Raw genomic sequence first — 18285 nt, forward strand, 5'->3', positions numbered from 1 at the left:
TTGATTATAACCATTTTTATATGTATTATTCAAATGGAAATCTTTATAGTTCCTGCTACAGTGTGACTAAACACTGCATTGCCACACTTTGTAAACATTGCTTTCAATCAAATTAACGAGCTGTACAAGCAATCTCAAATATGTTATAACAGTAATTTTTAAAATTTCAAAAAAGTTTTGTATAAGTTTCCTATTAAGAATTCCAGTTCTAGGTGCAGCTCTGCAAATATTGTAGTGATTATTAAACAGCTTCCTGGTAGGCTAGACTCGGCACGTATTATTGTAAAATCTGTGTCCTGTTTATAGTAACATGTACCTAAATATGGATAAGAGAACTGCACAGGCAATACACTAGTCAGTGCTAGAGAATACTAATACATCAATTAGGAATTAGTTATTTTAGTTTTGTGCAACGGAATGGCAGCATTGAGCGGGAAGAATTTTTGGTGACATTTTTATATAAAAAAAGATACATAATTTCATCAGTAACTGTGTATCACTAACATTTTCGTAACATACAGTTTTAAGTATATTATGTATATACTATTAAGTAGCATGTTAAAAAATAAAATTGCTTTTTTGGCTTTTTTCTCTCCAAATTTGGGAGAAGCAAAATCAGAGCTGGAATGAGTCTCTCCCTTATTACTAAATATTTCTACATGTGTAACAACTTGGAACATAAAATGAGATCAAAAGTTTTCTTATACACAAGACTGCATTTTACTGGCCGTCTATATTGATAATTGAGACACTTGAGCAACATAATGGGAATCTTTATTCTGGGAACGTCTCGGCAGCCAGTGACTTCTTCAGTCCAACACGGAGAACAACGGTGGAATATAAGTAGTAGTTAAGAGGTAATCAGACCCTCAGCCTTGAGTCTGTTTTGTCAACGATAGACTTTTCAGAAACACTAATTTTTCTCTTACATTTGCATTAATTTTTTTCATTCAGGATTCAGCACACAAAAGGAATAATATATTAGTCTGTCGCTGTGTAAACAGAAGCAGGTGATGTCTGGTACTGAACTGTTACCTGACGACTAGGTAGTCTTATCCATGAAAGCCACCAGACTCTGGCCCTCCAGCATATTGATATGGCTTTTCCTGTAACTTTTTTTTTATATGTAAACTGAAAATAGGATCGAGTACTTTAAGGAACCGTGATCAGGGGATTAAGTAAATTATGCTGAATGGTTGGTAAGAAGTTTGTTTTATTAACAATTACCTACAGTACACAAGTGTTACACATCTTGCTCGACTTGTTGGCACTGTGTACTATGTATCGTATGATACTTGTCTGACACTGCAGCTTCATGGTATCTTGTGTGTGTGCACTCACCTAGTTGAGATTGCAGGGGTCGAGTCCAAGCTCGTGTGTGTGCGTGTGTTTGTGTGTGCGTGTGTTTGTGTGTGCGTGTGTTTGTGTGTGCGTGTGTGTGTATGAGTGTGAGTGTGTGCGTGTGTATGAATTTGTGTGTGTTTGTGTGTATGAATTTGTATGTGTGTGTGTGTGTGTGTGTGTGTGTGTGTGTGTGTGTGTCTCAACAATCAATATTTGCACCAATAACTCATTACAGTTGTGACCGGGTGTGGAAGTGTGAATTGCTCATTACACTATAATTTGTTCATGATTGTAGCCATGTATAAACGTAAGTAACCATTCTTACAGGATTCATTACCTTTGTAACTTGTGAGTTCATTACCTTGTACCTAGTTCAGCCATCACAACTTTGGGAGCCCAGTCCCTGGACCCATTACGTACCTCTGTAATCTGTAAATACCTTTGTAACTTGTCATGATTGTGACTAGACCTACCTGGAGTTCATTACCTTTGTAAATTGTGAATTCATTACCTCTGTAACTTGCTCACCTATCAAAACTTTGGAGTCCAGTCCCTGGACCAATTATGTACCTCTGTAATCTTTTGACTACCGCCCACAGGATGGGTATGGGGTGCATAATAAACATATTAAACTAACAACTGTTTACCGTGATCGCTCACCTGTGATGTCATTTCCAGCTCCTACACCTCACTTCTAGCTCCATGATACAAGTTTGCCTCATTCTCATGCTTAAGACTGAGGGACTGACCACCACAGGTCAAGGTGGAAGGACTGATCACTTCAAAGTTACCTCTCCACTTCTGCTATCTCCACTGTTATAATTGCCTGTATTCGAATACAGAAGCTTATAGGCTATGCGAGACCTTTCGATAATAAGGATAGCTAAGTGTTGCACATGTTAGGTGCCAAAATTAAAATACAACCGCAGCTGTATTTTATACCATTTAACAAAGTTTGGGTAAAAGCTGTTTAATTAGCATAATAAGTGGTTATAATTATAACCCTAATTTTTGAAGGGGGTGAAAGGGTAAGCCAGCGGAAGGCCTCGGTCAGATAGCCAAAAATCTCCAGCTGAGGATCATTATATGACTAAGCCCTGTTTTCTGACAAACCTAACCTCGCCTTAATTTAGAACCCATCACACAGGTTGCGTTTCCTATCTTCACTCATAAAAGATAGTTTTCCTATCATACTCCTAGCGTAGGATGGTTTTTCCAGTCCACTCCTTGACGCAGGACGGCTTTCCCCGTCTACTCCTTTGCCCAGGATGGTTTTTCTTTCATGTTTAATCGCGAGAGTGAGCTTTACTTTCATATTCCTGCAGGATACTTTTCCCTTCAAATTCCATCATATAAAATGATTTTCATATAATTCATCATGCAGGATAGATATTCCTGCATATTCCATGCAGAATAGTTTCCATGAAATACTCTATCATGCAAGTTGGTTTTCATGTGGCACTCCATGTAGGATAATTTCATGTAACGCTGCATCATGCAGGACGGTTTTTACAACAGTAACGAAATTTCTTGTGTACAGGTGCTGAGGCAGCTGAGACGCACAAAGTCAGTGACTCAGGCTGAGCAGATCACAGAAGTAGAGAGGAAGGCCAGACTCTCCCAACCAGACAAACCGTAAGTACAACTTTCTCGAACCTTTACCCGTCATGCAAACGGCCAGACAAATCGTGAGTACGGCTTTCTCGAACCCTTACCTGCATACTTTTACACGTGTATTCGTATGTACGTGTATACATTTGCATACGTATCCATCACCATCATTCACCACCTGTATCACTAACACTGACCAGCATCCTGACCACCTCCATCAATATCATGTGCTAGTGTATGTTCCGAGTAATTGAAGTGCTTTTTTTGTATTAATACGTGCAGTGAAAATTTTGTATATTCTCCAGTTCTGCAATTTCGCCTACCTTGAAAGGGACAGTTAGTGTACAGCAGAACTCTAGCCTAAAGAGAACTACCACTTTGAAGAGAATCATCATTGGCTTGGCATCCCTAGTTTTGAAGGTTTTCATTATCCATCTTATTTTCCTAGCAGTGGGGGTAGAGATATTGTTGTGGTCTTTGAGATTCTCTGACATTATCACTCCCTGGTCTTTCACATTTGTTTTTCGCTCTGTTGTGTGGTTGGAATTTGCTTTATACTCCGATCCAGGTTTTGTCAGTTTTCCATAGCGGAATTGAAATTTGTCTTCACTGAACTTCATTTTGTTTTCTGAGACCCATTTAAAGACTTGGTTAATGTCCGCTTGGAGATTTGCAATGTCCTCAGTGGATGACACTGTCATGCAAATTCTGGTATCGTCAGCAAATGAGGGCACGGTTCTTTGGCTTGCGTGTGTGTGTGTGTGTGTGTGTGTGTGTGTGTGTGTGTGTGTGTGTGTGTGTGTGTGTGTGTGTGTGTGTGTCTGTGTCTGTCTGTGTCTGTGTCTGTGTCTGTGTGTGTGTGTGTGTCTGTGTGTCAGATATGAGGAAAAGGATATGAATGCTGTACCTTGTAGAACAGAACTTTTCGCACAGTTTTACGTACATCGGTCAAGTATACACCTAACCACTTAGTTTCACTCAGCTTTCGTCCAAATAAGAGACACTTTTTTTAATATTTGAAGTTACGCTTCAGAGGGTCTCGGAAGTTATCAAGAGTAATTCCAGGATGCTGGGAGTGGGTTCAGTAACTTTGGTCATACATCACCTGCACATACCTGGAGTATACCTGGAGGGTATACTCCAGGCATGCCAATTATTCCTAGAATCTGCTCCTCATTACAGTACATAAGAGTTCGAAATTTGAATGTGATTGGACGAGTTTTTTAATCAAAATAAATTTTACGGGGTGAGAGCTATTATCCAACCTCGGTTCATTTCAGAGCCCAGCCTTAGAGTATACTACCATCCCCAGGATGCGACCCACAACAGTATTAACACCCAGGTATCTCCCGACTGCTAGGTGGACAGGGACAGCAGGTATAAGGAAACAATGCCCAACGTTTCCAACCATGCCAGGGATCGAACCACGGACTCCCAGTATATGAGCTGTCTTCAAGACTGTCCTGGACAGGCACTTAAGTCAGTACCTGACCAGCCGGGCTGTGATTCGTACGTCGGTTTGCGTGCGGCCAACAGTAATAGCCTGGTTGATCAGGCTCTGATCCACCATGAGGCCTGGTCACAGACCGGGCCGCGGGGGCGTTGATCAACGAAACCCTCTCCAGATATAAGCAAAAATAAATTGAAAAGTAGGAGGAAGAAAAAATCGGGCAACCGCTTAAAGGACCCCATTTAGGGATACCTAGTAGCTTGTCAGGTCTGTCCGTTCTGGTACCTACCAACACTCTCTCGACGTGATACAAGTTCAGTTCAGTTCAGTTCAGTTCAGTTCAGTTCAATTCAAAGTTTATTCTCTATAAGGATTACAATGCTGCATTTACAGAATTTGGTTATTGTGTGGGATTTTATTCTTACTGTGGCTTTTTGTTGGGTTATTATTGGCTTTAGGTGTGTTGCTGCAGTTGATCCCCAAGCACAAATAGCATAGGTGAGGTATGGATAAATAAGTGAGTGGTATAGTGTGAGAAGGACATTTTGCGGCACGTAGTATCATATCTTGGAGAGGATCCCAACCGTTTTGGATACTTTTTTGGTTGTGTGTTGGATAGGGGTGCTGAAATTCAGGTTGTTGTCGAGGTATAGGCCTAGGAATTTGCCCTCATTATGTCTGGCAATTAGTGTTGTCGATCTTAATGTTAATTTGTGCAACTCCTGCTCTGCTACCAAACATAATATAGTAGGTTTTGTCAGTGTTAAGCGTAAGTTTATTGGCTGTCGTCCAAGTCGATGTTTTGATCAGCTCCTCGTTAACAATGGTGTTGAGGGTGGCAAGATTAGGGTGAGAGATGACGTAAGTCGTGTCGTCAGCAAAGAGAATGGGGTTCAGGTGTCGGGATACATTTGGAAGATCATTGATGTATATGAGAAAGAGCAGGGGACCAAGGACACTTCCCTGCGGAACTCCAATATCAAGTGGCCATGTTGTTGATGCTGTCTTTAATGGTGACATACTGATACCTATTAGTAAGGTAAGATTTGAAATATGCAAGCGCATGGCCTCTTATACCATAATGGTCAAGTTTGTGGATTAGGATACCGTGGTCTACTGTGTCAAAAGCTTTTCTTAGGTCAATAAAAATTCCTAGTGGGTATTCCTTATTTTCCAATGCTGTGTAAAGCAGATCTAGCATTTTTATAATTGCATCATTAGTGCTTTTATTTTTCCTGAATCCAAATTGGCAGGGGTCGAGTATGTTTTGTGCCGTCATAAATGAATATAGTCTCCTGTGCACGAGTTTCTCAAAGATTTTGGATAGCAATGATAAGTTTGATATTGGCCTATAGTTGTTTAAATCTGTAGGGTCACCACCTTTTTTTTATATTTTATTTAAAAAACACAATACACATTATACATGTATGCTATACATACGTCACATAAACAAAGACATGTTAACCATTAAATACTAAAAACAAAACAAATCCACGTTCCCTATCCCAGCACTAAACTTATACATAAGAAACACACTTTCAACTTTAAATGTTTGATACCCCCAAAAAATGCCGAACATACATGTAACTACACTAAGGACAACCCACACCTGAACATACAGGTGGGTTTATTATATCCATAAAATACAACCAGTATCTTACAACACAAAAGGCTATATAATCCAAAGAATGTCACCTTTATTTACATTGTACATGAAAGTTTATATACAAAGACATTCTCATATAATCCAGTTCATTGCCCACTTATTTACTTACAACAAATACAAGAATGTATAAGAGTTTAATAAAAGAACTATACTGGATATTAACAAATTCCTCTATCACACAATCCCAGTACTTAAAATAACACTATAGCTGATAGCCATATTACCACCAGTTACACATCCAACAACATGTCCTACAAAACCCCTCCTTTTACAATAATTAATAATGCCAGTGCAGACAAAAATATTTACATGCACCGTTCTAAGAAATACCTTAAGTAACCTAACAATTAGGGCATATACCCTTACCTCATTAAACCTTAATGAGAATTTACCAGAAGTTGGTGATGCATGAACAAAACAAAACACAAAAATATAAAAGTACATAGGAAAACAGATATGGACATTACATTGCTATACACACACACCTGTATTAGTGGAAGAATATACACCCACAATATTTAATATCAATAATAATAAAGCATCAACCATGAACTTCAAACTGTCATAACAACATTGTATAACATGGAGTTTACACGTAAAATATAAGAGAATACATTACATGCTACCTCATCTTTAAAACTAGCTTATGTAAATATTTAATATAATCCAAGACTAGAATTATCATATTGAAACATGTCAAATTGGTTCTCCCCACACAAGGACGGTGCAAGAAACCCCCTCAATGAAAACTATACAGGCACTCCCCTACAACTAACTAAATCCTAGCTTAAGATCAAACTTGTTAATGACTGGACATAAGATCTTAATCTCCCTATCTGAAACACAAATTAAACATCCTTGACATAGTAATATTCACTACATGAATGTGTGTAAAAGTATTACAATCCTTCTTCTATATAGAAGTACAGCTTTAAAGGAAAGTACTTTTTTATTATTAAAATCAAAAGAAGCGCTAAGCCACAAAAGCTATAAGGAAAGTACTTGCAGCTACGTGTTTAAAACTACAAAAATACAAGCATCATCCGATACTAACGTACTCTTGACCTACAGTGTTTCCTTGTTTTATTTTAATTTTTTAACACATCTCATATCAATAAAGAGGATTACTAGAATTCACTGGCAGTGTCATTTTTGTACATGTTCAGTACTGCATGACATAAAACACCATAACAGCTGCGTAAGCCACCTATCCTTGACAGTGAGTGCAATAATATACCCAAACCAAAATATGTACATGTATGACGTTCCAGGTGTTACTGAATGAAACCATGGTACTGAACGCAAATATAAAATAACTCTCCAGGAACATAACCAGTTCACGAATGTATGCTCTCACTAGCTCTCTCTCTCATCACCTTCCACACTACTAGCACAACCTTACACCCCCCCCTCACATTAAAGGAGACCCGTCCCTTGCCCCCCCCCCTGATCCCTGAGAAGTTGTGCTACAGTGAGATTACGATAACCTATCGAAAAACTTGATTCCCATCTCCCCCCATATATTAATCTATTCCTACACCTTGTCCTAAAGAACCTTGCTGCTAACGCTTTTATCCTCAACTGCCCTTTAATCTGCCTCATACCCCAAGAAAAATGCAAATAATCTGCCATAACATACATCAAAGCCCTCCCCACTTCACTTGCTACCCCACTAACATCCATCGACAAAGATCTAAGAAAAGACCAACTCCCCCCCCAACAACCTAATAACCCCCGCCATCCAGACTCACCACGCCCAAAGATGAACAAAAATATACCACATGATAGGCAGTTTCCTCCTCCCCACAGAATAAACATGTTGCCTCTCACCAATGACAGGATGGATAATGAGAACCTTCAAAACTAGGGAGGCCAAGCCCATGATGACACTCTTCAGGTCACTTGTTCTATCTAGGCTGGAATATTGCTGCACACTAACAGCACCTTTCAAGGCAGGTGAAATTGCCGACCTAGAAAATGTACAGAGAACTTTCACGGCGCGCATAACGGAGATAAAACACCTCAATTATTGGGAGCGCTTGAGGTTCCTAAACCTGTATTCCCTGGAACGCAGGAGGGAGAGATACATGATTATATACACCTGGAAAATCCTAGAGGGACTAGTACCGAACTTGCACACGAAAATCACTCATTACGAAAGCAAAAGACTTGGCAGACGATGCACCATCCCCCCAATGAAAAGCAGGGGTGTCACTAGCACGTTAAGAGACCATACAATAAGTGTCAGGGGCCCGAGACTGTTCAACTGCCTCCCAGCACACATAAGGGGGATTACCAACAGACCCCTGGCAGTCTTCAAGCTGGCACTGGACAAGCACCTAAAGTCAGTTCCGGATCAGCCGGGCTGTGGCTCGTATGTTGGTTTGCGTGCAGCCAGCAGCAACAGCCTGGTTGATCAGGCTCTGATCCACCAGGAGGCCTGGTCTCAGACCGGGCCGCGGGGGCGTTGACCCCCGGAACTCTCTCCAGGTAAACTCCAGGTAAACCCCATCTTATGCAACATGTGCTTAGATGCAACCACACCCATGAGAAAACGGTATACCATCTCCCTAACCCTTGCTGGTATCCTAAGCTTCCTGAACTCCCCCCATATGACCCTCCAGTTATACATGGGGTATACTGCGACCCCCTGCAATACACCCCTTCCCCACACCACACCCACCACTGTGTTTACCTTCAACCTTTTAACCTGCCCCACTGTCAACATGAATCTTATTACATCTTCACACTTTCTCAAATCCCTACCACACCACCAGTTTCTAGCATCCCTCATCACCCTATCCACCCTAACACCCCTCTCCCCCCCCACCCTTAGATACCTCTGCTTAATATATAATGCCATTACCCTAGGCCCTAAGGCCAACAAACCTAGTCCCCCCCCGTTTCACCTCCGTCATGACCACATCCTTGGACAACCAGGCCCTCCCAAACCCCCACACAAACCTCAACACCCTCCTCTGTATTTCCTGTATATCCTGCACCCTCAAAGGGAACACCTCCGCCACACCCCAGACCTTACTATACACCACCGAGTTAATTACCAACGCCCTCTGCTGTAACGCCACTTCACTGACCCTCAAACCTTTTAACTTGCCTATAACCCTACTCGTGACTGCTTCTGAGTTAATCCTCCTACATTCCTGCAACTGCTTCATATACCATATCCCACACACCCTAATTCTGTCACAAACCGTCCATCCCATCTCCTCCCCCAATCTCCCCCCAACCCATGTTCCTACTTCCAATAACCTAGACTTTGCTAAATTAACTACCATTCCTGAAACATTCCCAAAACTCCTTATCACCTCTCCCACCCTTCTTAAAGCCTCCCCACTCGTAACTAACACAGTTGTGTCATCCACATAACCTACTATTCCCCCCATGCTTCCCCCCCTACCCCCCGCAATTCCTCCTCCACAGCTTCAAAGAAAGGATGTTGCACACATGCAAAGAGCAACTGCGACAGCGGGCAACCCTGCCTTAATCCCTGTTCCATCCTCACCGCCTCCTCCCAGCTTTCCATTAACCTGCACCCTCATGACAGCCCCCTCATATAGAGTGCGCACCCACCTCACTACCCCCCCTCCAAAACCCAATTTCTCCAAACAGCCCCACAAAAAGTCCCTCTTCACGCAGTCATAGGCCTGAGCCCAATCCAAGCCAAGGACGCCCCCTCCCTGGCAGTTCTCTATAAAATCCCTTATCCCACTGTGCCCATTCTTCATAGTCCGTCCCGGTATCCCATACTGCCCCTCATGTACGCTATTCCCAATTACCTTCTTTAACCTGTTACCCAATACCTTCGCAAAAATTTTGTAATCCGTACACATTAACGACAACGGACGATAATCTCCCAAACCCTTCTCCTCTCCCCCCTTCTTTGGCACCAAAACAACAACCCCAGTTCTCTGTGTTTGCGCCATTCTACCACGTTTCAACATATAATTCAGAACCGCCACTAGGCACTCCTCAGATCCTCCCAATGTGCTCTGTAAAAATCATTAGATAACCCATCTATTCCCGGTGCCTTCCCCTGACTCAACCCATTCACCACCTCCCCCACCTCTGCCCCCGTAATGCCTCCCTCCAACAATTCCCGATCCCCCTGCCCCATACCCTGATGAACCCCTATAGCTCTAAATGTTTCTAACCCAACCACCCCTCCCCTTCTCTTCCATTTCTCCGTAAACCAATAATCAGTATACCTACTGATAGAATCTGTGTCAGAGAGACCCTGTCCCTGCACATAACCCTCCCCTCCCTCCCACGACAATGTGCCACGGTATTCCTCAACTGTCTGTCCTTGAATTTTCGGAGTACATACCCGGTTGGCTTATCACCTTTTAGTACGTCCTCCAATCCTGCCCTGACCCTGATTGCATCAAAACGTTCATTATGCATTTCCACTAAACGACTTCTAAGTTCCCCCATAACTCCTCCCACACCCTCCCTAACCCCTTCCCATAACAATCATTCAACTGGCCCTCTAAATAATTCTGCAATCCAAACCTCCAGCGTGCCCGTTCCCTGCCCCTCTTCTTAAAAAATCCTGCAATTTGCACCTTTGCCTGCAACTCCCACCAATCTAGCAAATCCACCTCCTCATCCCTAGCCTCCCAAAACCCTTTCCACCATGTCTGAAAGGACCAACCTTGATCTTCCTCCTGTAAAAGCCTCACATTTAATTTCCAATAACTCTGATATATTCTCGGAATACCATCCACCCGAAGGTCAGCCAACACTGCTCTGTGGTCAGATAAACCCACGTCTACTGTTCTAACCCTCTCCACTCCTATCCCCTGCCTCACATAAATCCTATCCAACCTTGCCTCATAACTCCCCTGTACATAGGTGTGCTCGACCTGATACCCCCCCCCCCTGCCGACCACATCTACGACCCCGACATCACGCAATGCATCCCGTAAGACACCCAACACGCACCCCGCCCCCCTAGGTATGACGTCTGCATGCCTAATCACACAATTCCAATCACCTCCAATTATCGCGATAGCAGGTAAACCCCCGAGATAGTATAACAATACGTCCCGAACAAAGTCTGTTTTTATCCTCACGTTACCAATCGCGGGCATATAAACTCCCACAAAACATACCCTGCTCTCCCCCCACCACCCATCCACCCGAACAACCCTCCCCCCTCCCCCCTCCTCCCACTCCATGACTCGCAATGGACTGGTCTCCTTTACTAAAACAGCCACTCCTCCCTTTAAAAGCATTGCCATGCTTACAAACAACTTATATCCTCTCAATCGCAACTCACTACCTGACTTATGGTTATGCTCCTGTAGGAAACAAACATCCACGTCATACCTTTTGAGGAACCACTCCAACCATACCCTTTTTACTTCAGTCTTTAGGCCATTAGCATTTATCGTTACACACCTGAATGGTCAAGGAAAGGCGGCTTACCTCTGTGCCGCTGTGGCTTGCTCACACTTCCCTTCAAGCTGCTCACACTTTCCTTACTACTCTTTTTAATAAGACCCCCTACCCCCCCGGTCCCTCCCCCCGATTTTCCCTGTACTCCCCCCCCCCCCCTGTAGGGGATTTGCGAACCACCTCTGCCCATGCCTTCTTACCTGGTCTTTGCCCAGGTGTTAAAACATCATCTAATTCAGTCAACCCCGCTGGCCGCTTCCTAGAGCTGCCTCCCAAAGCCATCTCTTCCTCAGGTACGTCCTCCCTGTGTACCTCTGCCACCACAAGTGTATCCTTTCCACTATTCCCTGTTACTTCCGTCTTCTCACTCAGCCCTTGCAATCGCTGCTTATCACTGGTCCGTCCATCCATGTCCTCTCCTACCAAAGTCTCCTCCAAGAATTCCTGGAGCACAGACTCCAAGGACACCTCCTGTGTCGACTCCACCACTTCCTCCACCACCACAGGCGTTGGAGTAGGATCTCCATCCTCCACCGGGAGTGTGACACACGTCCCCATCTGTTCTCCCTCCTTCTCCACCTCCTCACTCCATAGAGGAGTCCCAGTTTTCGCCGTCGCCACCACACTCGTCTGCTGGACCTCCTCCACCGGGGCTGGCACCCCTGGGGCAACTCTACGTGCACATTGCGCCGCTATATGGTCATAAGAGTTGCAAAGACGACACGTTCTCCTTTGTCCCGCATAAGACACATATACCCGAGTTCTGTTGCCTGTCAACATCACATACGAAGGTATAGGCTTCTTTAAGGTCATCTTGATGTTGTATGAACCTTCCAGGAGGCCCTCATATGGTCCATCCCGCCATACCCCTCCTCTAGCCTCATGAATGACTCCGTAAGTGCTAAAAACTTCCTCTATACCAAACTTAGTCGCCTCAAAGGGTACATTTCTCACCCGTGCCCACGTATAGTAAGTAGACACGTCATGCATGCACACATCCATCGTCGAGTTGAGGCACATTCGGCGTTCCTGGTACTCCTCCACCACACTGCTGTAGAAACTGGTCCTCAGAAACTTCACAAATACTCTTTTCATCCCATTAAGGGCCACACCATACAGTTCCTCGTTAGGGATGCCATATAGATCCCTAATAATTGCAGGAAGAAGTACGTTCATCGTAGCAGGGCTCAGAGAACCCCTTAACAGCTCAATGCAGACTGTGTTAATCCTCCTGCCGGTGTAATCCGCCATGTTTGATCAGTGAAAACTGCGCAGAAACCAGGTGAAGTGGGAGCTACTGCGCAGTCCGTCCGCACGGCCCAATAGCGATGCGAACAATGATCACCACCTTTGTATTGGTGTAACCCTTGCCGTCTTGAGTAGTTTTGGGAAGGTGCTAGTTTCTAGTGACTTGTTATAAAGTAATGAAATAGCATGCAAAAGGACATGGGCCGCTCGCTTGTGCAGTAATGGTGGGACACGAGACAGATTCCCTGAGTTATTTTTAAGTGACTTTATAATCTGTGACTTCCATGGGCTCGGTACAAGATAGAAGGAATTTGGGAAATTCCCATCTAGGTAGTCCCTGGCATGGGCGTTGGTACGTGGGATTTTATTGGCGAGATTAGTTCACTACGAAAGCAAAAGACTTGGCAGACGATGCACCATCCCCCCAATGAAAAGCAGGGGTGTCACTAGCACGTTAAGAGACCATACAATAAGTGTCAGGGGCCCAAAACTGTTCAACTGCCTCCCAGCACATAAGGGGGATTACCAACAGACCCCTGGCAGTCTTCAAGCTGGCACTGGACAAGCACCTAAAGTCAGTTCCTGATCAGCCGGGCTGTGGCTCGTACGTTGGTTTGCGTGCAGCCAGCAGCAACAGCCTGGTTGATCAGGCTCTGATCCACCAGGAGGCCTGGTCACAGACCGGGCCGCGGGGGCGTTGACCCTCGGAACTCTCTCCAGGTAAACTCCAGGTATAGTTGAGAAGAAGTAGTTTATCTTGTTAGCTGTGTCAGTGGGATGCAGTGGTGTTTCATTAGGTTCAGTTAGGACAATATTCTTGGTTTTTTCAGTTTGTGGGTCCCTAGAATCTGAGTTTTCCAGGTCTTTTTTTATATCTCCTCTAGTGTCTGTGAATCTGCTGGAGTAGTATAGTTGTTTGGCTTTCTTTATTACTTGGGTGAGAACTGATGAATAGTGTTTAAGAATATCTTTGTGTATTAAGCCCTGTCTATATTGCTTTTCATATTGGTGTTTCTTATCAATGGATTTCAGAATGGTACTGGTTAGCCATGGGCAACCAAGCCATTTGTTTGTGATCCGTTTTGTTTTTATAGGAAAATGTTTGTTGTATAGTCTAAGTAATTTGTTAAGAAAAATATCTGTCCAGTCATCAATACCATTGGCCTTGGAGAATTCTGTAGGCCAGTCAACAGTCTCTAGGTCAGCTGTGAAATTCCTTATTGAGGCCTTGTCATGGAGTCTAAATGAAACTTTGTTGTATTCAAGTGGTGGTTTACTAATGTTTGTCAAGAGGAAGGTAGGGTAGTGGTCTGTAGTGCTATCTGTGATTATCCCTGATTTAAGGGGGGCTAGTATATTGGTCCATATGTGGTCTATTATGGTTGCACTTGTCTCAGTGAGCCTGGTTGGTTTAGTTATTGTTGGTATGAGAAGTGTGTTGTTCATATTGTTGATGAAATCAGTTACAGGCTGATCATCTAGTAAGCCAAGGTTGATGTTGAAGTTTGAAGATTTGTTTTTCATGGGAGTGTTATACCCGTTGGTGCAATACAACACCATGGGGAATATGAAGCAATCGGGTTAATCCAAGGAAAGATAGGCTGTCTTGAATTCTTTGGATTACGAGCCTTTGACCGGCAGCGCACTTGCCTCACACACTGAGTGACTGTGATTCAACCCCCGGCATGGGTGGAAACTTTGGGCATATTTCCTAACACCTGCTGTCCCTGTTCATCTAGCACTAGGTACCTGGGTGTTAGTCGGCTGTTGTGGGTTGCATCCTGGGGGACAAGATTGAGGACCCCAGTGGAAATAAGACAGTCGTGGATGACGCATTGACTCTCTGGTTATCCTGGGTGACTAACACCCCCCCCCCCCACCTCCCGGTTTAAAAAATCGAATATTAGTATAAATGGCGATGCATCTCCTGTCTAAATTTGCTCTGATTTAAAGGCCGATTGACAGTTTGTCGAATGTGCATGTTGCTTTAAAACCGCTCAAAAATTCTTTATAATTAAGCAAGCCAAACAATATTTTAAAGAGCACTTTGTTAAATGCATAACTCACGTAAATATAATTAATATTTCAGTTTATATTTATCTGAAATGCATTTTCCCTTTAAAAATATTGCTAACAGAAAATAAGATACGGGTGAGGGTAGAAGTGAGGTAGTGTGGAGGTGGGGAGGAATCCTTATACATGTAGCAGGTCAGTGTCAAGGTGTACACGACCACATTACAATACTGTCCCTTATGTACTTAACAGTACCTCAGCTCCTATAGACGTTAGAGTAATATGTAGTTTATCATATTAATTTAGTGATAACATTTACATCGACATTCTTAAACTGCAGGTGAGGTCGTTAGTATAACTCGTGATCTTGCCCATAATAACAGTATCCAAATGGCAATGACTTTGCAGTAGTGTTATTCATTACATCAGTCATAAAAGCATTTGTTGAAAATGCGCTTCCCGAGTAGGGATTTGCCGAGAAGATAACAGATAAAGGGATTTACGAGAAAGTTCATTAGCAAGGCAAGCAGGACGACTGTAACGTGTCTACAGATACATTTCTATAAATTAAGTGGAGAAAAATATTAACAGCAGGTTTGCTCTTAATTTCATCTGTTTTCATCCCTGGTATTTTAGCACATGATTCATACTTACTGATTGTATCAGTGCAGATGTTTGTAATACCTGAAACACCGTAGTATTACTAGCAAAATATGACATTTTAAACACTGCCGGGAAGCAAGTCTGGCTAATAAACAAATATAATTCTTATTAAATGCCTTGCTGAGTGCATTTTTTTTTATCCCCTACAAGTTATCACCATACCCCAGGGTGCGACCCATAAATCAGCTACACGCGAGTGTCTGTTGCTAAGTGACCAGGAACAATAGGTGTAAGGGTACTTAGTCAGTTTCGCCCATTGGACTGAACGCAGGTCCTAAGGTTAGTTTAATATTTCTGTTATGTACCCCAGACCCATCCTGTGGGCGATAGTCAAAGGATTACAGAGGTACATAATGGGTCCAGGGACTGGACCTCAACATTAGAGGTACATAATGGGTCCAGGGACTGGACCTCAACATTACAGAGGTACATAATGGGTCCAGGGACTGGACCTCAACATTACAGAGGTACATAATGGGTCCAGGGACTGGACCTCAACATTACAGAGGTACATAATGGGTCCAGGGACTGGACCTCAACATTAGAGGTACATAATGGGTCCAGGGACTGGACCGCAGAGTTTTGATAACCGAGCAAGTCAGTGGTAATGAACTATTTACATGTTTATATCTAGTCAGTCATAATGAGTTATTTATGCAGACATAAATAACGTAATATACACGCAAAAAAAGTGGTAATGCTTTGTTTCCAGTGAGCAAAGTCAGGGTATTTTTTCCAGAATGATTTGTAATATACCAGTGTGGATAAAATACTTTGACATTTCTTGGTCATTCTGAACGAGTTGTCTGCGAATTTATTAATTTTATCACATTCCAGTACAAAATGACGCAAGATGTGACAGTTGTCCATCTGGCAAAGTTTACATTTCGATTAGTACTCATAATAATAATAAATAATAATAGACAATTTATTTCTGAAAGTACATATGCAAGGTATACAGACCTAGCTGACATCAATGGCAAACTATATAGAAAGTCCTTGGTTACCCAGAGCTTTCCTGGCAAATTAGGTTAATTTTGTCAACAGGATGCGACCCATACCATTCGGTTAGCACCCAGGTACCTATTTACTGCTAAGCGAACAGGGACAGCAGGTGTCTTAAACACGCCCAAATGCTTCCACTGATACTGTGTAAGCGGAGTGCGCTAGCAAGCGAGCTACTGGTCCTAAGGGCAGTTGTTACACTATTAATATATCACCAAGAGTTGAATCATGTAGCTGGAGTATGTAGGTACAATCTTATATATCACAAGTCTTATCATTAACATGGTCAACGTGTTATATTAAATTGAAATCTTATCAAAAAGTAATTTGTAGTTTATTCAGAGACTGTATTACCTGGAGTTTACCTGGAGAGAGTTCCGGGGGTCAACGCCCCCGCGGCCCGGTCTGTGACCAGGCCTCCTGGTGGATCAGAGCCTGATCAACCAGGCTGTTACTGCTGGCTGCACGCAAACTAACGTACGAGCCACAGCCCGGCTGGTCAGGAACCGACTTTAGGTGCTTGTCCAGTGCCAGCTTGAAGACTGCCAGGGGTCTGTTGGTAATCCCCCTTATGTATGCTGGGAGGCAGTTGAACAGTCTCGGGCCCCTGACACTTATTGTATGGTCTCTTAACGTGCTAGTGACACCCCCGCTTTTCATTGGGGGGATGGTGCATCGTCTGCCAAGTCTTTTGCTTTCAAACTACAAAATTAAACATGGCTAAGTTGGATGCACCATGCGTTATTATAAACATTGATTTTTTTAAGAATTTAGTTTGTTTGATACACATTTAATATGGTGCATCGAGTTTTCTCTTCCTTGACCTTTGAGTATTGTCCTCGTTTTCACTTTTTTTGTAGTAATATGATAAACGTCCATTAAATATTCGACTGTACATCATTATGTGAACGTGATTAATATTTTATTACAGTAGTTGTTATTCACTTATTGCATATCTGTTGTGCTGTAGTTTCACCCTATAAGAGCCCTTATTCAGTTTACGGGAGTAGTCTGTTATGAATCCCACCTCGCCTCTTAAACTTACTAGACGTTCCCTAGATTATAGCGAGCTCTCATATCTACTTTAAAGATTTGAATGAAGCTTCCCTTCATGACTTTTTCTACCTTATTACACTTTATCACCCAAAGGTATCCCTGTATTCCATAAACCCATCCCCCTCCCCCCATCCCAAGGAACGTAGTTAAATATCAGCACTGAAGATCAGAAGCCAATCGGAAGATATTAGTTATTGCAGGGTAATATACTAATTTCTTCTCTAAGGGCAACTTGACACCTAAACAGCCCAAAACCAATTCGAACCTTTATTTATTTATTTATTTATTTATTTATTTATTTATTTAGTAATTTAAGCATACAAACAGGTACAAAAAATACAGGTAAGAGCAGCATGCCAAAGCCACTTATATGCATAGCATTACGGGCTGGCTTAAAATTAACTTAAGATTAACTAAGCAATGATGAAATCAGTGATAAAACATTATTGTAAACAGATAACAATAAAGCACAAATGAGTATTACAAAGACAGGTCATATGGTTGCTTGCATTGCTGTACATTCAGTCGAATGGAGTATTCTGTTAGGTAGTGTATTTAAAAAAATAATAAAGTTAGATTGGGTCCTAGGTTTAACATTTGTGTGATATAATTGTGAGTAACATATAGGATATACAATTTATAAGGTTCAGTTATTCAGTATTTATTTGGTTTTGAGTGAGTAAGTGATCTTTGAGAAGAGACTTGAATTTATAAACAGGTAGTGTTTCTTTTATATTTACAGGTAATGAATTCCAGATTTTAGGGCCTTTTATGTGCATTGAGTTTTTGCATAGCGTGAGATGGACACGAG

General features: G+C 42.6%; 1 protein-coding gene across 1 annotated transcript in view; it reads left to right on the forward strand.

Moving 5' to 3' along the window:
• Positions 1–18285, forward strand: part of mdy (diacylglycerol O-acyltransferase) — a 139199-nt gene that overhangs the window by 46668 nt on the left and 74246 nt on the right. The window contains exon 2 of the mRNA XM_053790278.1: positions 2885–2979. Coding sequence (XP_053646253.1) covers positions 2885–2979 — 95 coding nt within the window. The remainder of the gene's footprint in view (positions 1–2884; positions 2980–18285) is intronic.

The sequence above is a fragment of the Cherax quadricarinatus genome, chromosome 63 (genome assembly GCF_038502225.1).
Source record: "Cherax quadricarinatus isolate ZL_2023a chromosome 63, ASM3850222v1, whole genome shotgun sequence".
NCBI classification, from domain to species: domain Eukaryota; kingdom Metazoa; phylum Arthropoda; class Malacostraca; order Decapoda; family Parastacidae; genus Cherax; species Cherax quadricarinatus.